Source organism: Vanrija albida (assembly GCF_041260175.1).
Source record: "Vanrija albida strain AlHP1 chromosome Unknown contig_6, whole genome shotgun sequence".
Lineage (NCBI taxonomy): Eukaryota > Fungi > Basidiomycota > Tremellomycetes > Trichosporonales > Trichosporonaceae > Vanrija > Vanrija albida.
Window position 1 is genome coordinate 560278 of NW_027191425.1, and position 27609 is coordinate 587886.

General features: G+C 64.8%; 12 protein-coding genes across 12 annotated transcripts; 6 read left to right on the forward strand and 6 right to left on the reverse strand.

The window, feature by feature from the left end:
- Positions 1–766: 766 nt before the first annotated feature.
- On the forward strand, positions 767–1432 carry Q8F55_007581 (uncharacterized protein; the record flags this gene model as incomplete). Its single annotated transcript, XM_069356004.1, has 1 exon — positions 767–1432. The coding sequence occupies one exon, from the start codon at positions 767–769 to the stop codon at positions 1430–1432; it is 666 nt and encodes a 221-aa protein (XP_069205845.1).
- A 140-nt stretch (positions 1433–1572) lies between these two features.
- Q8F55_007582 (uncharacterized protein) lies at positions 1573–2301 on the reverse strand (the record flags this gene model as incomplete). Its single annotated transcript, XM_069356005.1, has 1 exon — positions 1573–2301. One exon carries the CDS (start codon positions 2299–2301, stop codon positions 1573–1575), a length of 729 nt encoding a protein of 242 aa, XP_069205846.1.
- Positions 2302–3536: 1235 nt separating this feature from the next.
- Positions 3537–4193, forward strand: Q8F55_007583 (uncharacterized protein; the record flags this gene model as incomplete). The annotated part of the gene is made up of 1 exon (XM_069356006.1): positions 3537–4193. The coding sequence occupies one exon, from the start codon at positions 3537–3539 to the stop codon at positions 4191–4193; it is 657 nt and encodes a 218-aa protein (XP_069205847.1).
- Positions 4194–4306: 113 nt separating this feature from the next.
- Q8F55_007584 (uncharacterized protein) lies at positions 4307–7759 on the reverse strand (the record flags this gene model as incomplete). Its single annotated transcript, XM_069356007.1, has 13 exons — positions 4307–4321; positions 4359–4420; positions 4469–4839; positions 4875–4994; positions 5033–5868; positions 5904–6225; positions 6260–6300; positions 6357–6644; positions 6680–6711; positions 6759–6901; positions 6937–7277; positions 7316–7423; positions 7463–7759. 13 exons carry the CDS (start codon positions 7757–7759, stop codon positions 4307–4309), a joined length of 2976 nt encoding a protein of 991 aa, XP_069205848.1.
- A 656-nt stretch (positions 7760–8415) lies between these two features.
- Q8F55_007585 (uncharacterized protein) lies at positions 8416–9271 on the forward strand (the record flags this gene model as incomplete). The annotated part of the gene is made up of 2 exons (XM_069356008.1): positions 8416–8473; positions 8580–9271. The coding sequence occupies 2 exons, from the start codon at positions 8416–8418 to the stop codon at positions 9269–9271; spliced, it is 750 nt and encodes a 249-aa protein (XP_069205849.1).
- A 695-nt stretch (positions 9272–9966) lies between these two features.
- On the forward strand, positions 9967–10671 carry Q8F55_007586 (uncharacterized protein; the record flags this gene model as incomplete). Its single annotated transcript, XM_069356009.1, has 1 exon — positions 9967–10671. The coding sequence occupies one exon, from the start codon at positions 9967–9969 to the stop codon at positions 10669–10671; it is 705 nt and encodes a 234-aa protein (XP_069205850.1).
- Positions 10672–11335: 664 nt separating this feature from the next.
- Q8F55_007587 (uncharacterized protein) lies at positions 11336–11765 on the reverse strand (the record flags this gene model as incomplete). Its single annotated transcript, XM_069356010.1, has 2 exons — positions 11336–11542; positions 11577–11765. 2 exons carry the CDS (start codon positions 11763–11765, stop codon positions 11336–11338), a joined length of 396 nt encoding a protein of 131 aa, XP_069205851.1.
- Positions 11766–14789: 3024 nt separating this feature from the next.
- Positions 14790–16002, forward strand: Q8F55_007588 (uncharacterized protein; the record flags this gene model as incomplete). The annotated part of the gene is made up of 3 exons (XM_069356011.1): positions 14790–14832; positions 14887–15053; positions 15130–16002. The coding sequence occupies 3 exons, from the start codon at positions 14790–14792 to the stop codon at positions 16000–16002; spliced, it is 1083 nt and encodes a 360-aa protein (XP_069205852.1).
- Positions 16003–16324: 322 nt separating this feature from the next.
- Positions 16325–18016, reverse strand: Q8F55_007589 (uncharacterized protein; the record flags this gene model as incomplete). The annotated part of the gene is made up of 1 exon (XM_069356012.1): positions 16325–18016. The coding sequence occupies one exon, from the start codon at positions 18014–18016 to the stop codon at positions 16325–16327; it is 1692 nt and encodes a 563-aa protein (XP_069205853.1).
- Positions 18017–18677: 661 nt separating this feature from the next.
- Positions 18678–22392, reverse strand: Q8F55_007590 (uncharacterized protein; the record flags this gene model as incomplete). The annotated part of the gene is made up of 11 exons (XM_069356013.1): positions 18678–20067; positions 20103–20210; positions 20246–20329; positions 20364–20465; positions 20502–20663; positions 20936–21271; positions 21316–21438; positions 21474–21659; positions 21696–21779; positions 21817–22107; positions 22142–22392. 11 exons carry the CDS (start codon positions 22390–22392, stop codon positions 18678–18680), a joined length of 3117 nt encoding a protein of 1038 aa, XP_069205854.1.
- Positions 22393–23163: 771 nt separating this feature from the next.
- Positions 23164–23937, reverse strand: Q8F55_007591 (uncharacterized protein; the record flags this gene model as incomplete). The annotated part of the gene is made up of 1 exon (XM_069356014.1): positions 23164–23937. One exon carries the CDS (start codon positions 23935–23937, stop codon positions 23164–23166), a length of 774 nt encoding a protein of 257 aa, XP_069205855.1.
- A 2932-nt stretch (positions 23938–26869) lies between these two features.
- Positions 26870–27523, forward strand: Q8F55_007592 (uncharacterized protein; the record flags this gene model as incomplete). The annotated part of the gene is made up of 1 exon (XM_069356015.1): positions 26870–27523. One exon carries the CDS (start codon positions 26870–26872, stop codon positions 27521–27523), a length of 654 nt encoding a protein of 217 aa, XP_069205856.1.
- Between the last annotated feature and the right edge of the window lie 86 nt (positions 27524–27609).

The window sequence follows — 27609 nt, forward strand, 5'->3', positions numbered from 1 at the left end:
GGAGCCTGCGTCAGGTCAGCGTACCCACGTACCTACGCATCAACAGACAGAAATGCTCGCTTGCGCGCGCCTGGAGCAAGCGGCACAGGGCCCGGACTCCGAGACGGATCCCCCAAGACTTGCGGCGGTGACGGGACGCGTCGGCTCACCGGCCACTTGTTCAGCTCACATCTCTTTCGTTGCCATCTCTATCCTCTTCTAGACCGTTCAGGCGTCTAGCACAGCGATTACAGCTCCGCCTGGTGCTGCAGTGAAGGTAGGCCCAGCCGAGAACCTGCCACACCCGGTCAGCCGGTCCATTCCACTCACGGACAGCAACTCACCGATAGCACCGCCCGACGTTCGCCTTGCCTATCCGAGGCGCGTGTTCGAATCATGGAGGACCCAGAGGATCTAAGGGACACCGCGCCGTCGGACTCACGAAGATCAGGGAGGCCCGCAAGAGCAGGTGGAGTGAAGTGGGGGTCGTGTGCCAAGCGACATGTGCGGCGGCGGACGAGGGGTGTTTGGGTGGATGGCGACGAGCTGACAGAGTCGTTGGGGCGAGAGTGCACGAGTGTGCGGCGGGTGGTGCATGTTCGGCGAGTCGAGTGTAAGTGAACAGAGTGTGAGAGGAAGAGGGAAGGCCGGGCGACGAGTGGGTGCCGATCCCCCCCGCCCCCCGCCGCGCCGCCAGCTGCACCCATTACTCGTCGTCACATTGTTGTTGTCTTCCCTCCACCAAGTCACGGTTTTCTCACTTCCCAACTCACCCTCCCACTACACAATGTCAGACAACGGCAGCTCTTCCAAGCCCCCTCGGAAGTCCGGCCAGCCCCCCAAGTCCAAGCCCCTCCCTCCCAGACCGGCCCACCTCCCGCCCAAGCCCGCGCCCGCCGCCGCCCGGCCGGCGTCACCCTTCGTCGTCATTGCCGAGCGCATGGCCGTGGCGCGTACGGACAGCGTCTCGTTCGTCGAGACCTTTTCCGACGAGGAGGCTCTTATCAATGACGCGCGTGCGGCTCTGGCCGGGTCGCGCGAACACCGCAAGAGGCACGGCTTGGGGCTGGACCCGAGGGCACCCAGGCGGCGCGCGCGCATGGCCGATCAGGAGATCGAGGAGCGCACCGGCTCCATCTCGCCACCGACGAACAAGGGGAGGGAGCTGAGGAGGGCAGCCATCCTCGCCGACCGCGGCATGAACCTGGAGAGCGCTATCGCCGTTGTCGACGACGAGGGCGCCACCGCGGCCACTGACGCCGCGCCCGAGGAAGACAGCGACGATGACGCCGACGCCATTGTCGCGATCGCCACGCCGACGAAGTACAAGAAGAAGCCCATCCCCGTCGTCGACATCTCCGAATCGGACAGCGAGTGCGACGCGGAGACCGAGAGCGACACGGACAGCAACATCGGCAAGAAGGTCGCGCGCAAGCGTCAGCGGGTCGACTGAGGTGAGTGGCTGTGTGTCGCCGTTGCTGACCTGTTTAGCCGCCAGCGCCTTCCCCCACGGCCCCCAATACTGTGCCACCTCCCACACGATGTACACTGCATGCATCCATCACAACAACGCCTGCGCCGCGCCGCGCGCCTCTAATCTCTAGAATATAACCCGTAGGCCGCCTCGGCCTCAACCCACGACCCCCGCTCTTGGCCCCACGTCCCCCGCTCCTCATTCCACGCCTCGGCCTTGCGAACCAGCTCGTCGAGCAGCGCGAGCACCGGCTCGTCATAAACCGTGAGCCACTCCTCGTCACCCTTCACCCAGTTTCCCGAGGCCAGCGCAGGTCGGAGCGCAATCTCGACGTCCTCGTTACACAGATCGGTGCCGAGTCCGCGGCCGATGACCATGCGTGCGTGGCCGGCGAGCGCGCCCCCTCCTCCGCCGCCACACGTAATCAGACCGGCCGGGAGCCCCTTCCACTCCCAGCAGATCTGGTCGAGCGCGTTCTTGAGCGGGGCCGGGAAGCTGCCGTTGTACTGCGGCGTGATAAACAGCACGGCGTCGTACGAGACCACGGCGGCCGACCACGCCGACACCGCGGGCTGCGAGTACGTCGGTGGCAGCTTTGCGCGGTCACCGCCCGGTGGCTTGTGGGACGCCGGCGTGCCGATGATCTCGAGGGGCAGGGGGTGGCCAGCCGCGTACGACTTGGACAGGTGCACGACGACGACCTCGACGCCCGGGTGGTATCTCCGCACGAGGTTGCGCACGTATGTGCCGAGTCCCGCGGTGTTGGACGGCTCGCGCGTGCTGCCCAGGACGATGGCGAGGCGGGGGCGGGTGCCGTTGGTGCGGCGGGGGGTTGGGTGTATGCGCATCGCGTCGGGGAAGGTGGAGAGGGTAAGGCAAACGCGTGATTTGTTTTTGTCTCGGTACGTCCAACTGCCGTCGTCGTCGTCGTCGCGTCGTCGTTGGTCGTGCGGTCGTTACTCAAGGCAGCAGGAGCAGGAACACCAGCAGCTCGTCGCCGTCGTCGTCGCGTCGCCGCCGTCGTGGTGAAAAGTCAAGACCGAACCCACGCAGCGTCACCCGCAGGACTTAAGTAACATTCCCCTCGGTCCCTGAAAGTCGCCATCCTAATCAGATAAAGCGAACCGTCGGCCGAAATACCTCCGTCGCGGCGCGGTGGTCGGCGGTGTCCACTGCACGAGGAACAGCAGCGCTGCCTCGGCGTCTTGGCGTACCCGTGTGGGGCACCTGTGCACGGCTGGCCGCACCCGGTCTGGCCTCACCCGGTCCACGAGGCCAGGCGCTGCGCTCGGGAATCGCGGCCGGTGAGGAGGCTCGATTACCTCGGCAGGCGGCGGCCGTGCTCTTTAGCACTGTCGCCAGCGCGCAGTTCCAGAGGTCTTCAAACGTGCGTTGGGGCGTGGTGCGTTGTCGGGCGTCGCTGCTCCGCGGTGGCGGGTGGCGGCTCCGCATACAACTCGTCAGCCATACTCTGCCGAGGCTCCACTCACCCTGGTGCAGTACAGACGGTCGCTGGTCCCAGCTGCGCGATACCGACCCCGGCGGACTCCACCAACTCGTGAACAGGCGGCAACCTCGGCGCCACCACAGCCGCCGAACCGCGCGGGCCCGAGCGCGCCTCGTGGCGAGGGTACACCCCGTGTGTCCTCCGAGGCCCGACAGGCGGTGCGACGCCGGTTCGGTCGGCAAGCCAGCCTGGTTCTGACTCGCTGTCGGGCCCAGCCGGCCTGGTGCGGCACTCGGCTCACCTCCCCCCCTCCAACGGCGCAGGCCACGGCTCCGAGCGACCTGCCCCCACCGCACCGATATCCCGGCCCCAGCACCGCGCCGCCGCTCGCTACCCCGCGCAGCACGCCGAAACGGGCGCGCCGCCGCCCAAAATACCCCCGGGCGGCGGGCCGACCGAGCGCCGAGCTCTGCACGCCGGTCTGTACTGCGCCGCGTCCCAGGCTGTCCGACTTCGAGGCCGTGGATGATCATCGTCCTGGGGGTGCTGGTGTATGATCCGGCGCACGCGACCCAGCCGAGCGGATATCGCGCCGGTATAAAGCTGCGAACGGGGCACAGTGCCACTGCCACGACCATGTCCGCGCCCACGATCGCGCTCGTCCTCGGCTCGCCGCGCACGCCCTCCAACACCTCGGGCCTGGGCGTGCACCTCGCGCGCCTGCTGGCCGCGCGCGGCGTGTCGGTCGCCACGGTCCACCTCGCGACCTCGGTCGAGCAGGGGCACCCGCTGCCGTTCGGCCCCGTGTCCCTCCCGCCCGCCGCGACCGGCGCCGGGGTCGCGCGCGCGCGCCTGCCGGAGACACACGCCGACCCCTCTGTCCGGCTCTGGTCGGCCGCCGTCCTGGCGTTCGACGCCGTGCTCCTCCTCTCGCCAGAGTACAATGCCGGCCTGCCCGCCCCGCTTAAGGCCGCGCTCGACGCGCTGTACTACGAGTGGCGCGGCCTCCCCGCCGCCCTCGTTGCGTGTGGCACTGGGGGCGGCGCCAACGTGCTGGCTTCTGCGCCGGCCGTGCTCGCTTCCCTCGGGGCCGACCTCGTAGACGAGCGGGTTGGCATCACGCTGCCCCAGGCCGCGCTGTTTGGCGAGTGGGTCACGGGCGACGAGGGCTGGCTGCGCGACTACGACGACGCGCTCGCCCCCCTCCTCGACAGCCTTGTCGCCAAGGCCACCGCGTTCCACGAGCAGAGGACTGCCACGGCCGACGCCGCCGCCCCGGCTCACGGCACATGATGCATGGTACATTGTACTGTACAGTGGCTGTCGCCTACACACATTACTGGTATGGGGGGATGCTGGGGATTACACGTCTGGTAGTGGTAATGGTAGTGTTGTTACAGGCGTACTCATGATAGGAAGGCCTGGCGTGGGTCAGCTCAACTCCTCCCGCTCACGCACCGTCTCGCACACCGAGCACTTCTCGGCGCCAGGCTCGTTCGAGTATGTGCACGCAGGGCAGGCTGTGGTGTCAGTGGCTTCCACGCCGCCCACACCACGTCCCAACTCACAGACGCGCCCAACCAGCGCCGTCCCGCCAAAGCCCTCGTTCGCCGCCTCCTCAAAGTCGTCCACCTCGACAATCTCGACAACGTTCAGGTGGTCGCCCTGGAGCAGACCGATCGACTCGACCGTCTCGTCCGACGCCAGCTCGCGCCCCTTGTAATACAATTGCTGGAAGAGCGGGCCAATGCTCAACTTCGAATACAGCTCCACCTTGATGTCCTTGACGTTCATCTTCTTGGTGACGTCCAGCTGCACCTGCTTGTTCTTCATCGTGCGGCGAGTGCTGCTCCGCGTCGACAACCACGTGCTCGTTGGAGTCGGTGCCGTGTCCATCCCCACGACGATGGTCAACTCCATGACCTCAAAGTCCGACAGCCTGGCGTTAACACAGCACCCCACAATAGCACTCACCTCGCCTTGCGGCACTCCTCGCAGGTGGCCACGCTGACCTTGTCGATGCAGCGCGTCTTGCCCTCGGGGGGCGACCCGGTGAACACTGCAGTGATAGCGTCCTGCGGGTCGTGCTCGTAACTGTGGCATGTCAGAGACATCCCCAACGGCAGACTCACAGCTGGCACAGCTTGGCCCACCCTTCCTCGGTCAGGTAGTCCCGGGCCTCGACTTGAGGATCAAAGTCGAGCAGGTTGTGCCGGCAGAGCTCGTGCTCAAGCGTGGGCTTCCGTCCCGACTGGCTCAAGTACTTCTTCCAGTCCTCGGCAAACTTCTTCGGCAGCATGTAGTTTGCCATGTTGAGGATCTGCGTCACATTCTTCTGGTTCAGGAGCAGCGCCTCCTCCTTGACCTGGAGTTTCCAAGCCTTGTTTGCATTAGCGGCGGCCTGCGTCTGGGCACCGCAGTCGTTGCAAGCCTCGGTGGCCTCAGAATAGGCCGCAAACTCGCCAAAGATGGACCGCAGGAACATGAGGGCCGCCCCAGAGACCCACATGACCTTCTTCTTACCCCACGGGCGGTTGTGCTCGCAGAAGAGCGAGTACTCGACATCACTGGGAAGAGGGGGCGGCGTGGAGAGCTCCTGCTTTCGCCAGTCCTTGACAAAGTCGAGGGGGACAGCGTAGCGCCCCTCCCCGTCCTCCGCCATTTCGTTGAGGCTGTCAAAATTGCGGATCCGTTCGTTGTGCTCGGCGTCCTCCACTTCCTCGATGAACTTGTCCGCAACGCACTCGGTGCAGATGTCGATGTCACGGAGAGTTCTGTCCTCGGCTAGATCGGCGTTGAACTCCATGAGCTTGTCGAACGCCGCTTGCGAGATGAGGCGAAGGTTGCCAGCCTCCTTTGGGTCGATATTGCCATGCTCGCAGGTAACCGCAGTGTATTCCCACGACGAAGCAAGGCCACGGGACTTGATCCAGCCTTGCAATGAGTCCTTGGGGACAACCTTGTCATCCTGGCGGTTAGCAGTGCCTAAAGCCAATCACTCACCCCTCGGAGCTGGGCCAAAACGCTGAGCTTTGTGGCACGCAACCGGTCGAACTCGTCCGCGATGGCGAAGCGTTTTGGGTCGCGCTCCTCGATCTCGGCTTGCATCGCCGTATTATCGGCGTTGATGGCCTCCAAGAGCGAGGCTGGTGGCTTGTCCTGAGGCGTGGGGTGGAGTTCTCGACGCTTGTAGACTAGCATGTAGGCATCCTTGGAAATCTGCTCCTCGACAACGTCGGGGTCAAGCCTGGGTCGCTTCTTGGCGGCCTGGCGATCAGAGAGCTTGTCAACCTGCTCATCGGAGGTGAAGTACCACTCTTTGAGACTACCATCAGCGGGACCAGCAGCGACCTACTCACTCCTCGTCATAGACCTCGCAGGTGAAGTGGCCGTGGAACGCCTGTAGCGTGAGCTGTGGACGCCCCCGATTTTTGACATCGTAAGACAGCCACTCACACTTCCACCCTGGTGCACAACGACACCACGCAGGTCGTAGTAGTCGTCACCGAACTTGAGCTCGCGGGGGTACGAGATTTGGGCCTTACTCTTCTTCCTAGTCCCAGAGTTGGGGTCGTAGACGAATCGCAGGAGGCTGAAGTGGAGGACAGGGGGTAGCTTTTTGAGAATCGTTGAGCGTGTTGCGTCCTGCAGACTCGCGCATGAAGGACAGCGGTACTGATTGGACCCGCTCATAAGCTCAGGCTGCAGCAGATGCGCCAGCCGCTCCTGCAGCGACGACTTGTCCTGCACGTTAGCAGTAGAACGGTTGACCAACTCACTTTGAGGCTAATCTCCAGCTCCAAGAAGGCGGCTAGTGGGGTGTTAACGAGTGACCGCGAAAGTGCGTCCCCAGCTTACATTCGTTCCTCGAGGTATACCCGCATCGCTGGCAACGCGTTTGGTACTCGTACACGCCTTGAAAGTGGTCGCTGACGAAGCTCTTCAGAGCGCCGTGACGCTTGAACTCGTCGGTGAGGAGGGACATGAAGAGCTTGGAGAATCTGGTGGGTTAGTTCGAACAACAGCTGTCACCCACTCTGCCGCATCCTGCTGGTCTCCCTTGTTGAGACGGAGCGCCTCGATGAGGGCCCCTGGATCGACGACCGCCTTGTTCGAAAAGTGCATCATTGCGAAGATATTGGCGAGGTGATGCAGGGGAGACAGCCGGGCGGTAGGAGGTGACCTGCTGCCGGCATCAGAGCCGGCGATCGTCGCGCTGCTGGTACTGGAACTCGGACTTGTACTCCGCGGAGCACCGTTGGTACTCGCGCCGTTGACTTTGAGGGAACCATTAGGCGCCTGGGCATTGCCCACTGCCGCATACACGCCGTTGCGGAACGCGACGTTGTGAAACCACACCTGGAGGAAGGCGTTGGCCTGTTGTCAGCTGACCACCAGTACACAGCGCAGCTCACATAGCACGTCGCGCCGTAGTTCTTCAGCCCAGCAGGGCCGTCGCGAACAACGACCTCGGGGCCGAGCTTGTCGTCGATATACTCTTGCCGCGTTTCTTCTGATGTCCACTGATTCGTCAGCCCAGCAGCCTTCCTTCGCCTGCCCACCTGTGTCGCGCCGAGATGGTTCAAGCACCACGGGTTATTCTTGCACTTCTTGACCGTGCACGCCTCTTCCTTCAGCACGATTACTGATGAGTCGGTGTCCTCGCCGTCCGTGACCACTGATGAAGCCTCACGCCCGGCGTCGAGAGCAAAGCGGCAGTTGGACATGCGCTGGTCTGGTGCGAGACCTGCCGCGCGCCGCCGATGCAGTGGGGTGATGGCGGCAACGTCCTTGACGTCACGCCCTGCCCACTCCAAGTCGGGTTTTGGCTGCCGTGCGTAGCCAGACTTTGGCGGCATGGCGTGTCGTGATTGTGGCTAGAATGGTCGCGACGAAGGAAGGAAGGGAAGGACAATGATGAGTGCGAGGCAGGCGGCGAGTGGGTGGTATGGTAGCCGGGCGCGGGTAATGTTGGATGACGAGGTTGCGCGTGGGAGTCGCGTGTGGGTCACGTGCGAGTCATGTGACGCTGCACGTGGTGACACTTGGCCGGGTGGCCGTTTGGCCAGAAGGGCCTACAGTGTGCTGCGGGCAGTGCCAAGGGCGACAAGGCCTACAAGGGCCCGCCGCGGTTATTCATCCGTAATGGCGGCGGGCGGCTTATGGCCCGGCCCAGGCGCACATTCATCCCGCGCAGCAGGGCCAAGCCGCCGCCCGCCAGGCCGCCACCCAGGCTTCAAGCCCGCGCGTCAAATGTTTTACTAAATGGGCGCTACATACGGGCGGCCACGCACCCACGCACGCGGCCAGCCAGCCAGCCAGGCGCTGCACTACTTTTGTCAATCACTACTAAGCACTTTGTTTTCAACCCACCCACCCACCACACGACCTCGAGACCTCCCCTACGCACTCACACGCACCACGCACGTCACAACACAGACGCACGCACTCGACAACTCCACCCTTGCATATCATTTTTCCTCACCCCATCGCTACCAACATTGCACTCGCCGCCATGCCGTCGTCGGTCACAAGAAAATCCTCGTTTCCACACGAAGACAGCCCTCCACCATGTAAGTGACGTCGAGGCAAAGGTGGCTCCACCCAAACCAACCCCCGTCCCACCACCCAGCCCCTTTTCACTCGTCCAGCCCCCAAGCACGCCGCTGACCCCACCAGACGGCGCAACAGAAACCACGCCCATGCTTGGGACGAGCCCGCAGCCCGCAAGCGCTGGCGGACACCACTCGCGCAGCAACGGCAGTGGCGGCAATGACTCGGGTGACAGCTCAATCTCCCAGTCGAGCCTGTACGCCGTGCGCCGCGAGCCACCACGTACCTGGACGGCCGTGCGGCTGCCTTCCTCGCGTCCCCCTCTGCCATCGACACCGCCGTGCGCGAGTGCACACAGCAGCATGCACGGCATGCCGACCCCGCCGCACTCTGACGCGGCGCCGAGCTCTGGAGCAAGCGTCTACACGCCGTCGCCACTGCAGCACCCGTTCCACCCGCCACACCACCACCACGACCACCACACGCCGCCGCACACGCAGCCAAAGGTCTTCTCGTACCACCTCCCGCGGCGATTGAGACAACACACGCCCGCGCCACAGTTCCAGTGCCCAGGGTACAGAACGTACTATGCTGCGTCGCCGGCCGGCATCGAGGCGAGCGTTATCCGGTACGCACACGAGCGCGACCTCGCCATGCACCAGTACGAGGCGGCGACGAACCGCGCGCTGGGGCGCTTCCTCACGGCCATTACACTCGCCGCGCTCATCTACGTCGGGCTAGGCGTGTTGTTGCTCGTGCTGCTGTTTTGGGCGCTGTCACTCGAGATTCCCGACGAGTGGCCTCTTCCGCTGCCCTGAGCGCGGCACCACCCCCCACCGCGGAAGTCGGAGTGGCGGAGTCGTGTGCCCACCATCGCAGCGTCGCACGCGTTGTTTGTGCGCCTCAAGCTGCATCGTGCATGGTCGTGGACGCCGACACCCACACTGCTTAACACTTCACTTTCCCGATAGACGACCAAATGAACATTACGACGATTCGAGGCCCTGGTATCCAAGCAATTGTGGATGGAATGGCAAGCGTGTCGCATCGGGCGGCCCGTCGCTCGCTCGCCCTGATGTGCGCCAATGCCAGGCTCTGCATCACAAACCCCATTAACCCCATATAGTCATGCGTTGGGAGTTTAGTTTCCCACGCGCCGTAGTATGCTCGTTGCTCCTTGCTTTTGTAGCCTCATGCCATGTTTTACTATGCTCCTTACTGCTTTGGTGCTGGCGCCGGCGCCGGCGTGGCGTGCTTTGCCTCGAGCCGCGCGTCAGCGTCATGCACCACCCACGCGTCTTACTTGTTTTGCCACCGAATAGCGGAAGCTAATATTTCTAATCGCCGGAGCTCGGATCCGAAAAGGCGTTTCAAATGCGGTAATCGCGCAGTGTGTGCAGTGCGGCAGTGCCTGGAATGTTTTGTTGCGCGTGGACGACTTCGAGTGAGTCAACTCGACTCTGAACGGCGACATCACGGCGACATCTCGAGCCTCTCCACTTGCTCCATCACAATGCCAAACGACACGCCACCACCGCACTCGCACGAGCCGCTCAAGGTCGGCTCGCCGCGCCCCGAGCCCGACGCCGTCCCCGCGGGGCTCTGGCTCGCCGGTGAGTTCCCCCCTCCTCCCCCGCTGACCCCAGGCCGGGCCAACTCGCCAACCCAGCCCCCAAAGGCGCCGCTCCACTGCGTGCACGAAGGCCACGGCTCGCCGACCCCGCCCACCCGGCCCCCCGTCCCGCCCATCATGACGCGCAGCTCCAACTCGTCCACGTCCTCCCGCAACTCGCCCACGACCCCGCCCTACATGCCGACCCCGCCGCCCGCGTCCCTCCCGCTCCCGGACCACACGTCGGCCTACTACGCGCCCTATGCGCGCGGCGAGACGACCCCTCTCCTGGCAGGAGGCGTTGCAGGAGGGCACAGCCGCAAGGACTCGCGGCACGCGCACCGCGGCCAGCCGCAGGTCCACTGGGGCGGGGACGTCGAGGCGCGCGCCGCGCTCGCGAGCGCGCGCGAGTTTGAGATTGTGCTGCGTATGAGGGAACGCGCGGTCGGGCGCGCGACGGTGAGGTTTTGGCGCACGCTCTTCATCGCGCTGGCCGTCGCGGCGATGCTGGCGATTGTCGTGGCCAGCGTCGCGGTCACCAACGCGCCGCCGCCGCCGAACGGGCCCGCACCGTACCCCCTGCCTGGGCCGGACCGGCCTGCGTGAGCTGCGAGGAGAGCCAGAGGGTGATATGCCGACGGGCGCTAGGCGCGACGAGGTGCCCGCCTGGGCATTCCCCGGTGCCCACGCAGGGCGTCGTCTTCAACGAGCCACGGGGCGGGCAGCAAGCCGCGAGCCACGACAGGAGCCGACGCCGACGCCCGCCGACGTAACACACAGCGCGCTACATCCGCAGCAACATCCAAAACACTGTCGCAATAAGCCGACCGAACGACTGAACGACTCAGTGACTGCCCGAGGCAGGCGATACCTGGAAAAGCGGCCAGGCGGCCGCCGCACTGGTGACAGCCACTGCACGGCCGCCGCGGGGGGCCACACCGTACTGTAACCAAGACCGCACGACCGCACGACCGCATGCGCACGAACGGACGAACGCAGGAGCGAACCTCACGCCAGAGCGAACCTCACGCCACACACAAGTATAATTCTAGAACTGATAGACCCGGCCACGCAAGGATCGACAGAACGGCATGGACTAGAGAAGCCCGAAGGACGGGAAGGACGGCTCGAAGACGGCTCGACGAGCAAGTCGAGGCCGCCGTGACATTGATACATACCCTCACGCCCGACACTATGCTACACTTTGCGAGCGATGCGAGCGACGCACGCCGGCGCCGGCGCGCTGCCCTTTCCCAGGACGCCTCCGAGCCTAGTAATGGTGCTGATTCTGCTGCGCCTGGTATCCATAGTTTTGCTCGTGCCACTCGTTGTTGGCGCGCTGCTGGCGGTCCCACTCGTGCTGCTGCATCTGGTGGTGGTGGTGCTGCGCGCTGTTGTCGTAGTAGTTGTGGTTTGCAGAGTAGGCCTGGGGTGCGCCGCCATGCGACTGGAACGGGTTGCGGCCGGTGCAGCGTTTCTGCACGTCAGCGGCGGCGTAGGGGCACACGCACGATGATGAGGCCCAACACGCTGAGGAGGACGACGGCGCCAACGACGATGAGGACGAGTACCCACACGGGCTGGCCAAACACCTGTGTGTCGCGCTTGCTCAGGCGGTGGGGGGTGTCGGGGGTCAGCGGGGCCGCGAGCGCGCCCGCGGCGAAGAGCCAGGGGACGGCGACGGCGGCGGCGGCGAGCATGGTGGTGAGCAGTAGCGTGAGTAGCAGCGTGATGCATGTATCGCTGTTGGGGTTAGTGGTGAGCGCAAGCCGCGCCGCGGCGCGGGTCGAGCTCGAGCCGCCGCGTCCCGCTGTTCGGAAGCGAGGCGCGTTATTCGGGCGACGAGGCGCGACGCGCCGTGCCAAGCCGGCGGCCCACCTGGCTGGTCAGTTGGCCTAGTCACGGCTGGTTTCGCTCGCTCGCTGCATGCTGCGGCGTCCAGCCCGGCAATGGAGGTGCTTCAATCGGTCAGTGCAGCATCGCTCGGTCGATATCTTGGGGCATCACATCCCCTCATCCTCTCTTGCACAATCTGATCCATCCGCAGTACCTACCCACATTCCGACGCGTCCGCGACGACGACGTCGTCGCCGCACGGCCCAGCCGACGCAGACTGACTCGGGACGCGGGACGCCAGGCCATCGTCGTCATGCCGCGTCGCTGGTAAAGGTACACTGCCGACGCAGGCCGGCGCGTCGTCGATCATTCGTTCGTCGGCCTCCCGAATCGCAGCCGCGCGCGTTCGAGTCGCTAGGCGCGAGGCACTGGTGCGACGTGCAGGTCGCGCCGGCCTGGGTCGGTGGCTCGTGGCGGTGGCTCCGTGCCGCCTGGGTGCGTTCGGAGCGAGCTCGCCAGCGGCGGCGCCGGACCTCGCCTCGACATGGCGGGCACGCCGCACAGCTCGGCGCGCGCATCCGCTGCATGTGCTCGGCAGCGGGCGGGTCGACTCCAGTGGCCACGCCTGCCCCGACCGCCGACCGGGTGGAGCGACAGTCAGCAATGTCGGCGGCGGGCCGCCTAACGCGACGACGGCTGGCGACCGCTGGGCATTATCAAGCAACCGAGGGCACACCGAGACGGCCCATCGGCGCAGATATCAACGGGCTTGCACGTTGTCGTCGCGCTGCTCTTCGCCGCCGTGCTGCCCCTCGCCACCTTGCTCCGGCACAGTCGAGCGTCAACATAACTCAGGTCTGGCAAACCCCTCGCCTCGGGCACGGCAGCTCCCCCGCCCATCACTGCGCATGCCTCGGCCCACCGCTCCACGGCTAACCCAACGGCGTCCTTGCTCTCGGCGTTCGCCACCCCGCCCCGCAGCATACCTACCCCGCACCGCGGCACCCCCGGGGCCATCAACGCTGCTGCGCAGCGGGCCACCACACCCATGTGGCACCTTCGGACTACGAGTGCCTATCGGCGGCGCACTAGCGCCAACGGTCCAGCCGTCGGAGTGGCGGGCGATACGAGCACGACGCTTCGTGGGTGTGCTTTGCATGCCGCAGCGCCCGATTTAGCCCGCCAACGCCGCGACGCCGAGCTCTTGGGCGACATGGAACGCCGACGCCGAGGCGAGGGCGCCTGGCTGGGGATGATCGCGACAGCGGCACTCCAGCCTACCCGGCTCGCACTCGAGGCCCCGATCCATGCCTCCGCTGCGGTCAGCTTTGTGGGTTCAGGCTCGGGCACTGCTGCAGGTTGAACCCACATGGCCCTCCGCAGCTGCAGCTGGCCGCAGGCAGACTCGAGTCAGCTGTTGTTATCGGCAGTTGCCGCCAGCATCGCTCTCGGCCGCAGGTACACGCGTCCCTCCGTCATGAGCGGTTGTAACTGTTTCGCAGCTCGCCCCATTCGCTAAGAAGGCAGCATCTACCTGGCGAGGTGCGGCGGTAACCGCTGCACCGCAGCGCCGCTGCACGAGCATGTACCGCTGGAATCCACAGCTCTGCGGCGTCTACTGCCAGCAATCAAGGCGCCTGAGCGCCTGAGGTTATCAGCCACATGCCACAATCGACCCAAATAGCACACCCTGCTCAGCAGCCAAGGACATGTTCACGTCCGCAACCAGCCCGGACACGCTCGCGTCCCCGTGCATCAGGAGGCGCTAGCAGGCGAGTGCAGCGAGTGCATGCAGGACAATACGACAATGCCGACAGAGCCTCGTGTTTCGGCGTTGAAACCCTTGGTGAGTATTCTCGGAGCGACGTGGGCCGAACGAGGCACCGACGTCATTTGTCCTCTTTTACTCGCAACCTCCGCATCCCATGACGGTCAACACCAGTAACAAGTCACCTGCCGGTGCATGCAGCTCAGGTGACATGAACAGCACGAGGAGCATGGAGCAGCATGAGTGGTGCTGACGGCTGGTCGCTTGGCTCTGACCCAAATTGACGCGTGCCAAGCTGTCGACTGGGGCGAGCGACACGGGTCAAGCGGCACAGTCGACGGCACCACAGCAAGCGGCCGCCAGTGACGAGAAGCAAGCCGAGTCGCGTCCTCGACCTGAGCAGTAGCCGCGGCTGTGGGCGAATCAGTAATCGCCAGCTCGTCAGCGCTCCTCCGGTATCCCGATAATCCGTGGTTGTCGAGCGCCGATGGAAGCAGCCAGGGCATGGGGTCGCGTGGACAAGAATAGGCAGTAGCGTACCCGCCGCACGCATCGGCCCGTGTGGTGTCTTCTACAATCCTCATCGAGCACCATTTCCCATGGGGCACCGTGCTATGTCTGGCGCGCAGCACGCCGCACGCGGTACACGCCGGCGGAGCAGCGCCGGCGCAGTCGAAGCGGCGCGGCGCGGCGAGGCAGAGGCTGACCGGCAAAGCTAAATCCAGGCGACAGGCCGTACCGGACAGGCCCAACAATGTCGACACGTCGCGTCGTCAAGGCCCGTTGGGGAGATCCGACGATGCACCATCACTGCTGCAGAAGTGGCCGCATCACCTCGGCTGCCTCGCGCTCGTGGCGATGACAGGTTGGGTGGTGCCGCGGCCATGATGACTGGTCGATCTGGGATGCGCGGTCGCGCTTGGCACCTCGATGTTGGGGCATGCAACAGGGCATTGTTGGGCCCCCGGATCCCCGTCGTGTTCGCCTCGTCGCCGATACATGAGTCCCTCGCAAAGAGTATAAAAGGCAGACGCTAGCGGGGCTGGGCACTCGCGGACCTGTCTGACCTGTCCTGCTCCTGTCCCTCCTGCCCACCCAGCACTGCGAGCCCACCTTCACCATGGCACACGAGCGCCCCCACCGCCAGCCCGGCGACCTTGAGAGTGGGTAGCGAGGCGAGCTCCGAGTCCGAGTCCGACCAAGCTGACCCCGCCCAGTCGGTACCGCCGATGTGTTTATGAACCGCGAGGGCCCGCCCGTCCACGTCGTGGAGCACCCTCCCCCTCCGCAGTGGTATTTGCGCTACGAGAAGGCCCGCCCGCGCCTGCTCGTCGAAATGGTGGCCGAGTGCTTTGGCACCTTCCTCTACTGCTGGGGCGGCATGGTGCGTTGCGTCTTGTGGCGGGGCTGACACTTAGGGAGCCGCGTGCACGTTCTACATATCCTCCGCCGAGGGGCAGAGCAACGTCGGCTCGCTCCTCTCCGTCGCGTTCGCGTACTGCGTCGCCATTCTCCTCGCGCTCATCTGCTGCGCGTCCACGTCCGGCGGGCACTTCCACCCGGCCTTCACGATCGCCTTTACCATCTACAAGGGCTTCCCGCTGCGCAAGGTGCCGTTCTACATTGTGGCGCAGCTGCTCGGCGCCTTTGTCGGCTCGCTCATCGTCATCGCCCAGTTTCACGAGCCGCTCACACACATCACGCACGAGATGGAAGCCGCAGGCAAGCTGCGCGAGATCTTCACGCCCCTCGGCCCGGCCTCAGCCATCGAGGCGACGCTCATGCCAGGCCGGAACCTCGGCTACGTCTTCTTCAACGAATTCATGATGAACTTTGTCATGGGCGTAGTCGTCTTCGGCATCCTCGACCCCACAAACGTCTTCATCTCGCCCACAAACGGCCCCGTCGCAATCTCGCTCGCCTTCTTCCTCGTCATCGTCGCCTTCAGCATGCAGGGCGCCGCCATCAACACGGCGCGCGACCTCGGCTCGCGCATGGCCGCCGCAGTGTACTGGGGCCATCCCAGCCTCGTCTTCCCGAAGAAGTACACGGCGCTCTCGGTCCTCACCAACATTGTCGGCGTCTTCTTCGGCGCCGGCTTCCAGATCCTCTTCCTCAGCGACACGAAGCGCGCTATCACCACCGGCGCCAAGCAGATGCTCTGCGCCACCAGCCACGGCCAGCTCGCAATCGACACGAGCGTGCCCGGCATCACGCGCGTCGTGTCCACCGCGCCCCTGGCCCGCACCGTCAGCATCACCCCCAACTCGATGGAGAAGCAGCGCCACACTGGCTCGCACGGCTCCTTCTCCACCCGCACCGAGGAGGCTTAAGGCATGTAAGGGTTGAAGAATCAATCAAGAAAGACGATAAACCGCATCGATACCCCAACGCAGCCTCACTCGCTTCAAACAGTTCATGCGCTCACATCGTACCAAGTCGTAAAGAATCATTGTACAGTACACAGGGATGTATTGTCTGCACCGTGGTGCAAACAGTGTGGTCGGCGCCCGCGCCAGACCACTGGTCTACTAACATCTGCACTCGATCGCGCGCCGGGTGTGCCGAGGGCGCGTGCCTTCAGCGGCGGCGGCGGGCGTGGCTTGGGTGGGCAGGTGGGCGTTGGTGCCTACGAGCGATGGCGAGGGGAGGCTCCTACTCGACTGGGCTCTGCGGCTCCAGCTTGACCGTGGTGGACCCGCTGCCGGCGTCGCTGTCGTCGCCGTCGTCCTCACCCTCACCCTCGCCGTCGTCCTCACCCTCGCCCTCAGCATCGCCGCTGCCGCCGTCCTCCTCCACATCCATGCTCTCCTCCTCCTCCTTCACGCTCTCTTCGTCGACATCCGCGCGCTCGTCGTCGACGTCCATGCTATCGTCGTCCGACGCCGTAGTGTTGGAGCTGTCGCTTTCGATCTCGAGACCGTGGAGAGCGCCGGGCATGGCGAGACGGGCACCGGACGAGCGGCGCCGAATCGTCACGTTCGCCATGGGGTCCTGCTTGGCTGAGTGCTCGGAGGCCTCAGACACCGAGTCTGGGCCCCGAGCCCCCTCCAGAGACGATCGCCACGACTGCACGCGCGCCATGGGAGGGGGCGTCACGCCACGGCGCAGCAGACTGCCTGAGAGGCTGCGCTGCGGGAGTGGGCGGATGGCGAAGAGCGGCGCGTTGTTGTTAACGATGGACTGCTGGGCACGGGTGTGGCCACGGCCGAGAATCGCGTCCAGCCTGTCCATGTTCTCGCGGTGACGCTCGGCGGCCGGGAGGCGGCGGCGACGCTCGTCCATGTCCTCGCCCGCGTCTTCGGCGATCTGGCGCAGGCGCTGGCGCTCGCGAGCGCGCTCAGCAACGATAGCATCGATCCGGTCATTGGCGCGGGCGTTGGCCCAGAAGCGCTGGACAGCCGAGAGGGCGGGCGCCTGACCGTGGTTCGAAGGGGGCGGGCTGCGCGAGGCGGCAGTGGCGTACTTGGACTTGGGGTTCGCGGGGGTCTGCCCGCGGGGAACACGGCGAGAGAACGTCACAGGCCCGGGCGCGCGAGCCTCGAGGCTGGGGAAACGGCTTGACCCAGCAGGGTGAGACTTGGGCGGGGTCGGCGGAGCTTGGAAGGGGCTCTGGGTGCGGTACGGGAGAGGCTCGCGCGGCCAGCGGGCGGGCTGAGCTGGACCGGCCAGCGGGGGCGCGCCGCGGCTGTTGGCGAAAGCGCTGGGCAGGGGGCGGATGGGGGGCGCGGCCTGCTGCTGGAGTGGGACACGTGCACGGGCTTGAGTGATGTACGGCTGGCGCCGAGCGAGAGGGTCGCGTAGATGGTCAATCGTGTCCTCCATGTCGAGCAGGCTGGCGACACGGTCTGGGTTCTGGGGAAGGCGACGCGTTCCTGCATACTGAGGAGCCAGAGGCTGCTTGGTGAGGCGAGTGCTGGTGGTGGTCGGTTGGGGGAAGAGCGATGAATGGGGCGGGCCGGGCTCCCTCAGCTGCTCGGTCAGGCTGGTGGCGACGTTGGCGAAGGTGGGTCGCTGCCTGCGAGCGAGGCGAGGCTTCTGGGCGGCGCGAAGGACGGTGGCGGGCTGAGCCGGGGCGACTCTGTGAAAGAGGCCAAGGAATGGACCGAAGTTGAGCTGGATAGCAGTGGCCAGCTCGAGCGCAGCCCAGAACAGGAGCCGTATGGCGACGCACACTGCGACGATGATTGCCGGGCCAGTGAGGTCGAGGTAGTTCCAGAGTTCGGTGAAGCTGTTGGCGAGGTCAAAGATACGGGCGTACACGCTACCGGGCGTGAAGTCGTTGTAGATGAGCGCCATGGCTGTCGAGAGGGTGAGGATCATGAAGAGAGTGAAGTGGCTCGGCATGGTGTGCGGTGAGCGAGGGGGGTGAGGTGTTTGGGATGCGCATCGTGACAAGCCGCCGTCTTAAAAGGCCTGAGATAGCGGGGAGTGACGCGCGAGGTGACAGCGGTGACAATGGTGACGAGTGGACAATGGAATGAGGATGAGAGAAGATGGACACGATGAGTGATCGGCGACGCGCAACAGACACGACGGTGGAGGTGTTGTCTTATTTCCAGTTTCGCATTGTCTGACGCGTGTGTGGCTGCCAACAGGTCGCACCTCGCACTCAAACACACCTCGCCCTCGCACTCGAACACACCTCGTGTAGCACCGACGACCATTGTTCAGAATACATCAAAGCCTTGTACCAGGATGCGGATGCGACCTGGCGCGGTGCGAACGCGTCTCGACGATGGCGCACTTTTGGGGCCCAGCCGTTCATCAGTGGCACGTCGTTGTCTCCGCCAGCCTGCCCCAAGTAGGTAGACAAACAATGCCTGCCTTTGGCCTGCAGCCTCGTGTCAGCCAGACAGCAGCATCCAAGTGAGTACAAGGGCTGGTGCACCGAGCCGACACGCACAACCGCCGGCGACACATGCCCGCTCTTCCCTCTCAAAGCACCCTTGCCTCAGTCACCGCCACGTGCCACACAAATCACAAGGGCAACTGCATAACTCTTTCATTACCGACGCTGAAGCGGAAGCGGTGGGATGTACCTGCGGCGTGCGCTCTCCGCTGCCTTCTCCTTCTCTTTCTCCGCACACTCGGTGCAGAACTGTGCCCCGCCACACTGGGATGGACCGTGTTGCCAGAACTTGTACTCCCTGTGCTCCACGAACTCAACGTGGAGCTTGTCGCGCGCCTCACGCTCCGCTGCCCGCCGGCGCTCCTCGTGCTCGCACTCCTTAGCCTCTGCTCGTCCAGGGTAGCCGACGGTGAAGTTGTTCCAGTTGGTGCAGGCCTCCCGCTTCTTCTTCAGCTCGAGGCCGATGTCTGGCGGGTACTCCTCCTTGAGCCTGGACTTCAAGATCTCGTCGAGCTTCTTCTTACGCTCCACCTCCCGAGCCTCCCACTTCTGTTGCTCGGTCGGCTCGGAAACGGGTGTAGGGGGGAGAGACTGGATCTCGAACGCCCAGGCGATGATGCACGCCCCCATGAAAGCCTCCGAGGCGGCGAACGGGAGGCCGATGACACGCGTCAGGACGAGAATGCTGGTGTAGATCACGAACGCTGCCCAGTGGCCGCTCGTCCGGCGAGTGACAAAGAGCGTGAGCCAAGAGAGCGCGTCGAGGGCATTCTTGAGGAGCCTTCGGGAGGCAGGAACCGGGCGAGGCCCGGGGTGGCGGGGAAATTCCGCCTTGAGTGGTGGGTTGTCGTGGTTGGGCCAGTCCTCCTCAGGCATGATGCACTTGTCGGCATGGGCCTCGATGGCGTGGTGCAGCCGGTTGGGGTCGAAGTCGTGGCCGTCAAGCTCGAGGAGCACACCGTGCCTGACACCATACTTGAAGGCATCCTTCGCGGCCATTACCACCCGCTCGTTGTGGGCGGAGGTGGCGTGGGCGTATGGATGAGGTGCCTCGGGAGCCAGCTTGGGCAAGTTCTGCTTCGCGCGGTGCTCTTCCTGTGCGTTCTCGTACTCGCCCAATTTGTGCTTGTACTCGTGCTCGAGAATCTCGTAGCGCTCGTTGTGGGCGAACTCTTTGCCGCAGCGCATGCACTGGATGGGGGCGAACCACGAGTCGTTGATCCGCTGGAAGTACTTGTTAGGTAGCTTCCACCTAGGCAAGGAGATGCTGGGGAAGTTGACGACCGAGAGGATGTAGAGGATCGCAACGAGGACGAAACCACAGGTGACGGGGTTGCGGGCGAATGGGGCCCACAGGTCCTCCATGCCACTGGCAGGAGCAACGGTGAGGGTAGCGTTCGGGGCGAGGGCGGGCATATCGAGCGGGGAGGTGTGGGCCGAGGCCACCAGCCAAGGGGTCGCGGTGTCGCAAGTTGGCGCGTTGAACGCGGCGGTGAGCGTGGCGGTGAGCGTGGCGGTCGGGCTGGCGGTGGGAATCTCGTCCGAGCTTCCCGTCAGCACAGTTGGCACAAGGTGACTCACGGCTCAGGCAACATGGTCACGACCTCGGGGTGGTCCATGATGTGGTACAGCGGGTGCCCGGGCCCAACGTAGATGGGCTCCTTCGGGCCGGTGGGCGCGGGTGCAGGGCTGGGCGTCAGTGTGATCCGACTCAGGCAACTTACGCAGCAGGGGGGGTGTAGCGGGTGGAGTAGGTGGCCCACTCCTGCGTCCAGCGCTCGGAGTGGTACCCGCTGAAGGTGATGTGCCTGGGGGTCAGCGGCGTCAGATGGCGGGACTCACGTCTGCTTGGGGCGAGGGATGACTGCCGAGCGGTCAATCATGAGCCACATCGTCTCGCCGTCGAGCACGACCTCGAGCGAGGTGTAACGGGGGCGGGGAGTCCTGCGGAGTTAGCGGAGAACGATGCGCGAGACTTACGCTTCTGCTGTGGTCATGGCGGAGGCCTGTGTGGTGTCGGTGGGGAAGGCCTCGCTCGCCGTCACTGAGGTTGAGAACGGGGCGCCGGTGGGAGTCTTGGTGCTGGGGGTAGACGATGTGGTGGTCGAAGGCTTGGTGCCCGTAGAGGGGGTGGTGCTGGTACTAGCTGTGGTGTTAGTCGTAGACGACGTGTCGGTAGCCGAAGTGGTGCTGGTGGTAGACGTGGTGCTGGTGGTAGACGTGGTGCTGGTGGTAGACGTGGCGGCTGTCGTAGACGACAAGGCTGGGTCGCCAGATGCCGCCTCCACCCTTTCGGCCACCTGGGGGCCGTAGAAACCGGCGGCGAAGTCTGCGGCAGCTCTGGCAAAGCGGGAGAATGATCTCCAGGTGGTAGAGCTGCTTGTTAGCTGGGGACTTGGCCGACGACAGCTCACCTTTCATCAGCAGCAGCTGGTGCCACCTCAGTGACCTCGGTGGTGGTCGGCTCGGTGTTGGTCGACTGGGTGGTGGTCGACTCGGTGGCGGTCGACTCGGTGGTGGTCGACGTGGTGGTGGTCGACGTGGTGGTGGTCGACGTGGTGGTGGTCGACTCAGTGGTGGTGCTCGACTCGCCAGTGGCTGACTCGGCGGTACTCGATGCCGTACGGCGGCTCCACTTGCCACGCATGGGGATGGGGATCACTTCACCCTTGGGATCCCAAGTCTGACAGGCCATTCTGAACCCCTCCATCCCCTTGACAGCGGACCATGAGTTGCTGGGGCAGTCGGGGCTGTTGATCAGCGTACGTGCGGGGTGGGGATAGCTGTGACTTACATGCCCATACCCATGCCGCTTGACGCCTCCTCGTCCTCGCCTCCGTCAGCTCCAGGGTGGAAAGCATACCACTCCACTGGATCGGGGGTGGGGGTGGTGGCCACCACGGGGAAGAGCTGCACGCTACGAGTCAGCTCCGAACATTGCAGGCACCTCACGTGTTGGACCGCGAGGGGTCGGTCGAGCCAAAGAAGCGCTGGCTGGGAAGGATCCCAGGAGCATTCACAGGCGTGTGGGGAGGGGGGCGGGGGCTGCCGATCGAGGAGCTTGAGGCCGACTCGGGCGCAGCGTCGGGCCCAGTGTGGGCCGACTCGGGGACACCAGTCCAGGACACGAGCTGGACGCTGCCGGTCAGTTCTGGAGTATCCCGGGCGACTCACGTGTTGGAACGAGCGGGGTCGCTCGAACCGAAGTTGCGCTCGTTGCGCATGTGCCCCAGATGCTCCGGGGCGGGGAGGGAGGTTCTGCTGGTGAGCTCGTGATCGCAGTGGGAAAACTCACTGCTCCTCCGTGCCGTTGTCGTCCACGGTCTCCGCGACGACGGCCTCACTGGCAGGAGACTCCTGCCACACCCAAGGGAAGAGTTGACTCATACGAATGTATGAGTCGCGGAGCCACTCATGCTCGACGTCGAGCAGGGTGGCCCCGGAATCGAGGCGGCCAGTGTCCAGGTCGCCGGACCGGCCGGCGTTGGACGACGCTGTCTGCAGCGCGACAAGTGCAAGGATGTCGCGGTGGGTGTGCTCAGCATTGTGAGCATTGGCACCGGTGCCGGTGCCGGAGGGAGTGGTGCTGTATGTCAGTTGAGTCCAAGTGCTTTACTCACCGTCCAGCGCTACCAGCCACCTCGGCCTGCACCGTTGCGTGGGTGCTGGGGGCGGCGACCGCGGCACCGAGGGTGGTGCGTATGCGGTTGCCGAGGGACGCGAAGGAAAGGCCCCAACTGTGGGTGACCTTGGTCGGGGTGTCGTGAGATCCCGGGGTGGGGCTCTCACTGGAAGTCTTGTGTGGGCAGGTGGACGCAGTCGCGACTCCCGACCCGCCGGGGCAGGTGGACTGTGTCTGGGTCTGGCCCATGGTGGTGCTGCTGTCAGTTGCCGAAGCGGGAGAGACTCACCTGTCGACAGAGAGGCCTGTCGTAGGTGGGGTGGGGGGAAACATTGCGGTTGGTGGTTGTTGGTAGTCGTGAGAGGTAGATTGCTAACATATGAGGAGTCGAGAGCTTGCCGTCACCGTCACCAGCTGGGGTCGGGTCCATGGGCGGTGGAGGAACAATACGCCACCGTGTGCACGGCCGTCGGTGGCCAGCCCGCCTGGCATGCTGCTCCCTCGCACCGTAGTGCCTCCATTGTCACTGGTATCGGTTCATTGTTGAGTGTGCGAGTGAAGTGAAGCAGTGTGACGTGAAGAAAGGAGGAGACAATGGCGAAGCCGAAGTTGGTCGGGACAAAGGCTGGTGGCGTAAGAAGCAGCGCTCGGGTCCCGCTCGCACCGGATACAATACCGTTCTGGGAGGTGCCACCTTTGGTCAGTTTGGTGCGCTGGCCTCGTTTCTACAGGCGGGCAACTGGCGAGACAGTGTAGACCGATATGCATGGGCGGGTTGCTGATGCTGGAGGCAATGTGCTTGGTGGCGATCTCTGAATTTATTAGTGATTTTACGATTTAATCTGGGGTGGCGCCACAATTGCGTTCGTGTCAAGCGCGTCCGAGGCGGGGGGCAATGTTGCGGCATCTGAGCAAGTCTCAATACTATCCTCATGACCGGCTGCAGCTCTGGGAGTAGATGGGACGAATGCATAAATCTACATACAGACAGGAGAAGTGATGGTCAAACCACTCCGCCTGTTACTCGGCGTACACAATCGTCGACTGGCGCCAGGGCATTCCCACGTTGCGCACGATGCCGCGCACAATGATTGGGGTGTTGCGAAGGAGACGGATGAATCCAACGATGAGCTTGAAGGCGAGGATGACAACTGCGAAAAGGAGGGGGGGCACCACGTCCAAGACAATGAGGGCGAGCTTAAGGAGGCACTTGGAGAAGAGGTAGATGCCCTCGAGAAAGTCGAACACGAACATGTTGAAGCAGATGATGAACTGGCTTCCGTCCCAGACGGACACGATGAAGAGCTGGCAGAGCCCAGCGAAAACTACCGCATAACCCGCAGACCCCATTAAGGGATCACCTGCGGCGCCCGCCATCTCGAGACCCATGGAGATGGTTCCGAATGCCCTCCTGGCGTCCTTCCTGAACATTTGCACGAGCGAGACAAGGTCGCGGCGGTAGGTGAGGTCGAACGAGGAGCGGACTTGGTAGCAGAAGACGGAGACGGCACTAGCGGCCTCGGGCCAGTAGTCGCGCGCCATGGCGCTCCAGGCGCGCAGCTCGTCCACTCCAGCGGCGAGGGGGGCGAACGCCGCGTTCACTTCGGCGGTGAGGGGTGCAAAGAGACGGGCGAGGGGGGTGAAGAGGCCGGGCGCGGGGTCGTGGCGCGTGGGCTCGTTGGCGGGCGGGGCCGTGGCGGCGATGTACGCCCAGTCCACGTCGAGCGAGTAGCCCTGGACCTCGGGGAAGGGGTTGTTGGTCTCCTGGAGTGGGGTGTTCATGATGTTGGGCATTGCTGCGTTGGCGAGTGCTGGTGGGTTAGGATGAGAGGTGTGTGGTGTAGGGAGAAAGGTCAGTGGGCGCCTGTTAGTTATAGGTGGCCGGTGGGGGACTGGACTTGCGGAAACCTCTCCCATCAGCGGGTGTCGAGCGTGGCATCATCACTTTCTCGCCCCGCTGATGTGGAGACAACTGCCTTCGCAGCCTCGTCAGTGATGGACGTGGCGGAGGCCGAATGTTTGGCCTTGTTTGTGTGTATGACGACGCGTGGCTCGAGGCGGCACACGACTGTGATGTTGAGCGGAGACAAACGCGTTGTTGCCACAGTCTGCGAGCACAAGGGATCAGTGCCCAAGTGTTTGCATTGCAGAAGTGATGTTCACGAATGCGGGGGGTGGCAAGTGGCGGTGCGGTCTGACTGGAGAACGGAAGCATGGCTCCCTGCACCCCACGACACCACAACTATCTCCACGACGACACCCCCGGAAGGAACGGGCCCTCACTCCACGCCACCTGTTGCCTGGGGTGTGTGAGCGCGCGTCTGGGTGATGACGAAGTGCCGACATCGTTCTCTCCGCCTCCAGCACCAGCACGAGCTTTTGCCCTCCTTCTTGTCCTCTTTTCCAGTGGATACTCGGTCTGAAGGTCATATTGTGCCTGCGACGTCGCCTTGGAAGCGGGGTATGTGGTTCCAGAGTGCGCGGGAGAGAAGGAGGAGAGGTCGTCAGCGTTAGCTCCAGAGCGGGGCATTACCCGGCGAGAAACGCACGTCTAGGCTAGGAGGACCGCGAGATACCTGTCGTCGTCCTCCTCAAGGATATCTAGGTAATGCACGCCTCGCCCAAGAGCCGGGTTGAGTCAGGCTACTCGGGGGTCCAGGTCGCGCTCCAGTACGCCAGGTGTAGCCGTTGGTGCTCCAGGACGTGCTCCAGAACGTAACGGGGAGGAACTGTTCGTGCAAGATCCAGGCTCGTTGGCAGTGTCCGATGCCCCCCTGCAATGTGCACCATGCCCGTCACACGACGTGATGCCCTACAGCGCCTCCTCTCTCCCACACCTACTTAACAGCCCGGGAGACGCTGCCAGGTCGCCGGATGCAGCGCGAACAAGAAGAGTCCACGGACTTGACCTCGACCTGCACTATTACAAAAGGAGAGTTATCCCTCCCCGAGGCCCTATGTGTCAGACTCGGACTCGGTCGGTGTCAGCTCCAGCCTTCCCCAGAAGGTAAGTGCTGCAGCTACTGTGTTGTTGCGGGGATCACTCCCCCCCGGACCGCGATCCTTGCCAGTCGAGGGTGGCGGCTTCCAGGAGTGCCACGCCCGGCGGCGGCCGGCGAGCCCGCCCTCCAGGTTTCATGTGCGGTGCAGTCGTTGGGTGCCGGGTCCTTGTGGCGGACTCGAGCTTGGGAGTGTGAGCCTGGGCCGAAGCCTGCCTGGGCCGTGGGCTGCTCCGACAGGGAGGCTTCCGGGACGCTGCAGCGACACGGAACAAAACAGCATTCCTACTGCGCCCGGGTGGGAGCGAGTCGCTTCCCGCAGCAGCTCGCGACGGGCAGGTACAGCGCTGTGACTGAGCGTGTTTTAGGCCCTTGAGAATGTGCTCTCCCGGACCGACAGGATGGGGAGCAGAGGGGAGAGGGCTCCCGGGCGTACGAGGGCGACATGATCTAACATACTCACCAGCGAGGATCCGGGGCGGAGCCGGTGTGCGCTCCTCGCTCTCCCGCCACGCCGGCCAGGTGAACTCCCAAGCTCTAGACGTCTGTGTTGGGGCTTGCTATCGCCGTGAAGGCGCAGCGTCGTCGTAACGGCGGCGCGAGTGTGCGGTGAGGAGGGGGGCGGCTCCCGGGGGTGTCGCAGTTGTCCCAAGGCCGCTGCTTACCAGGGGACCGGGAGCGGGCGGCATGGCATCTGGCGCCGCCGCCGTCGCCGCCGACGGGCGAGGGAGCCGGACAGCGACTCCGGCCCTCGGGCCGAGTCGTGGTCCCGGAGCCATGAGCAGCACCGTCCTGGAGCGGTGGCTGATCCCGAGCCTCCAGGTGTCCGCCGCGCGTAGGCCCATCAGCTGGCCTCAAACCAGCGTCAGTCGTCAGTGCCGGGAGTCCCCAGCTCGGCGCCTGCTCACGCCGCTCAGAGCCTCGGACAAGTGGGCACAGCGAGGCCGAAACATCTCATGGCGTAGGCTTCGAGACTGCGTTGAGGACAGACCAGCTGCCCAAAAAAGCATGGGCGGTGCCGACTTGGCGGAGGGATGTGCGGGGTGTACAAGTCGCCGCTCGCCGGCGAATGGCAGCACAAGCACTGCTAGTGACACAAGAGGCAGTGCCGGGCGCTCGAGTGGGCGTGCTGCACCCTATTTCGAGCACGAGCAGTGCAGCGACATTTACCGCGTGGACGTCGAGTCGCGGCCGCCGTGCGGGGTGGGACGCGTCGCCAGTCGGACCAGTCTGGGTGACGTCGTCGTCATTGCCGCCGGCCGGCCGGCCGGGCGAGATTGGGTCTCGTCTCGTCCAATCTTTTGTCTAAGCACTGATTCACTCGGCGACATGGGCAGGGCGAGTGCATGCAGCGCAGCGCAGCGATGCACCCCCGTCTCGCTCTATTAACATCTCGCCGCTTACTGACTCCCACTCGTGCCAAGCAGGGCCGCCGAGCGCCAAGCGACCAAGCGAGTCCGTACGTGACGGACGCCGAAGCCGCACCGCAGCCTCACGACGGCAAGCGACTACACACAACACTGCATCCTCGCGCCCATCCCCGCTCTCTCGACTGCACACTCGCGCACTGGTAGGCAAGTAGCCCCAGCCCCCCGCCCATGGCCCAGCGCGCGCCGTCGTCGACCAGCTCGACTTGACCGCACACCCTCCGCCTCGACTGCCCTCCCCCTTGCCCTCCCCCTCGATCGTTTGGCCCCCGAACAGCCCCCCAAGCCGAGTACCCCGCCATGATCGAGGCCTACTTCTCCGTCTTCATCCTCGCCCTCGTCCTCGGCGTCGCGCTCGGCACGCGCACGATCCGTGTGTCCCTCCTCGACCCGCTCGTGGCGTGGGTCGCGGCCCCAGCAGGGCACTTCACGCTGCGCCCGCCGCCGCCCAAGCCGACCAAGGCCGCCGCTGACCCGGCGGCGCCGCGCATGGCCGTCCCGGGGCTCACGATACCGGGCGACACGGTGCTCCGCGCTTCGGCGGCGCGCGCCGCGTTCTCAGCCTACGCCAAGGTACTCGTCGACGAGCTCGAGCGGCTCGACGTGCTCGACGCCGTGCGCCGCGGCGCTCCTCTGTCCGCCACGTCCTCGCCCCGCGCGCGCTCGATCTCGTCGCGCTCGTCGTCGACCTCGTCCCGCGTCCGCTTTCAGCCCTCCGAGCTCGAGGTCTCGCGGGCGGCCGCGGCCGCCGCTGCCCGGGACCGCCGCCGCGCCGAGCTCCTCGGCGGCGTGGACGACGCGCTGGGAGTGTACCGCGGCCTGCTGGACCTCTGCTCGGACGAAGTCGAGGCCGCCGACCCCGACGTCGTGGTGTCCATCCGCGCGGACGGGAGCTCGGGCGAGTACCGCATCGACGTGCGCCCGGCGAGCGCGCCGTCGACCCCGGTGGTGTAGCATCGGCGGCCGCTCTGGACGCCCGTGGTGTAGCGAGCAGCAACTGTATTACAACATGCATCGGTTTAATAGTGTCCACCGTCTAC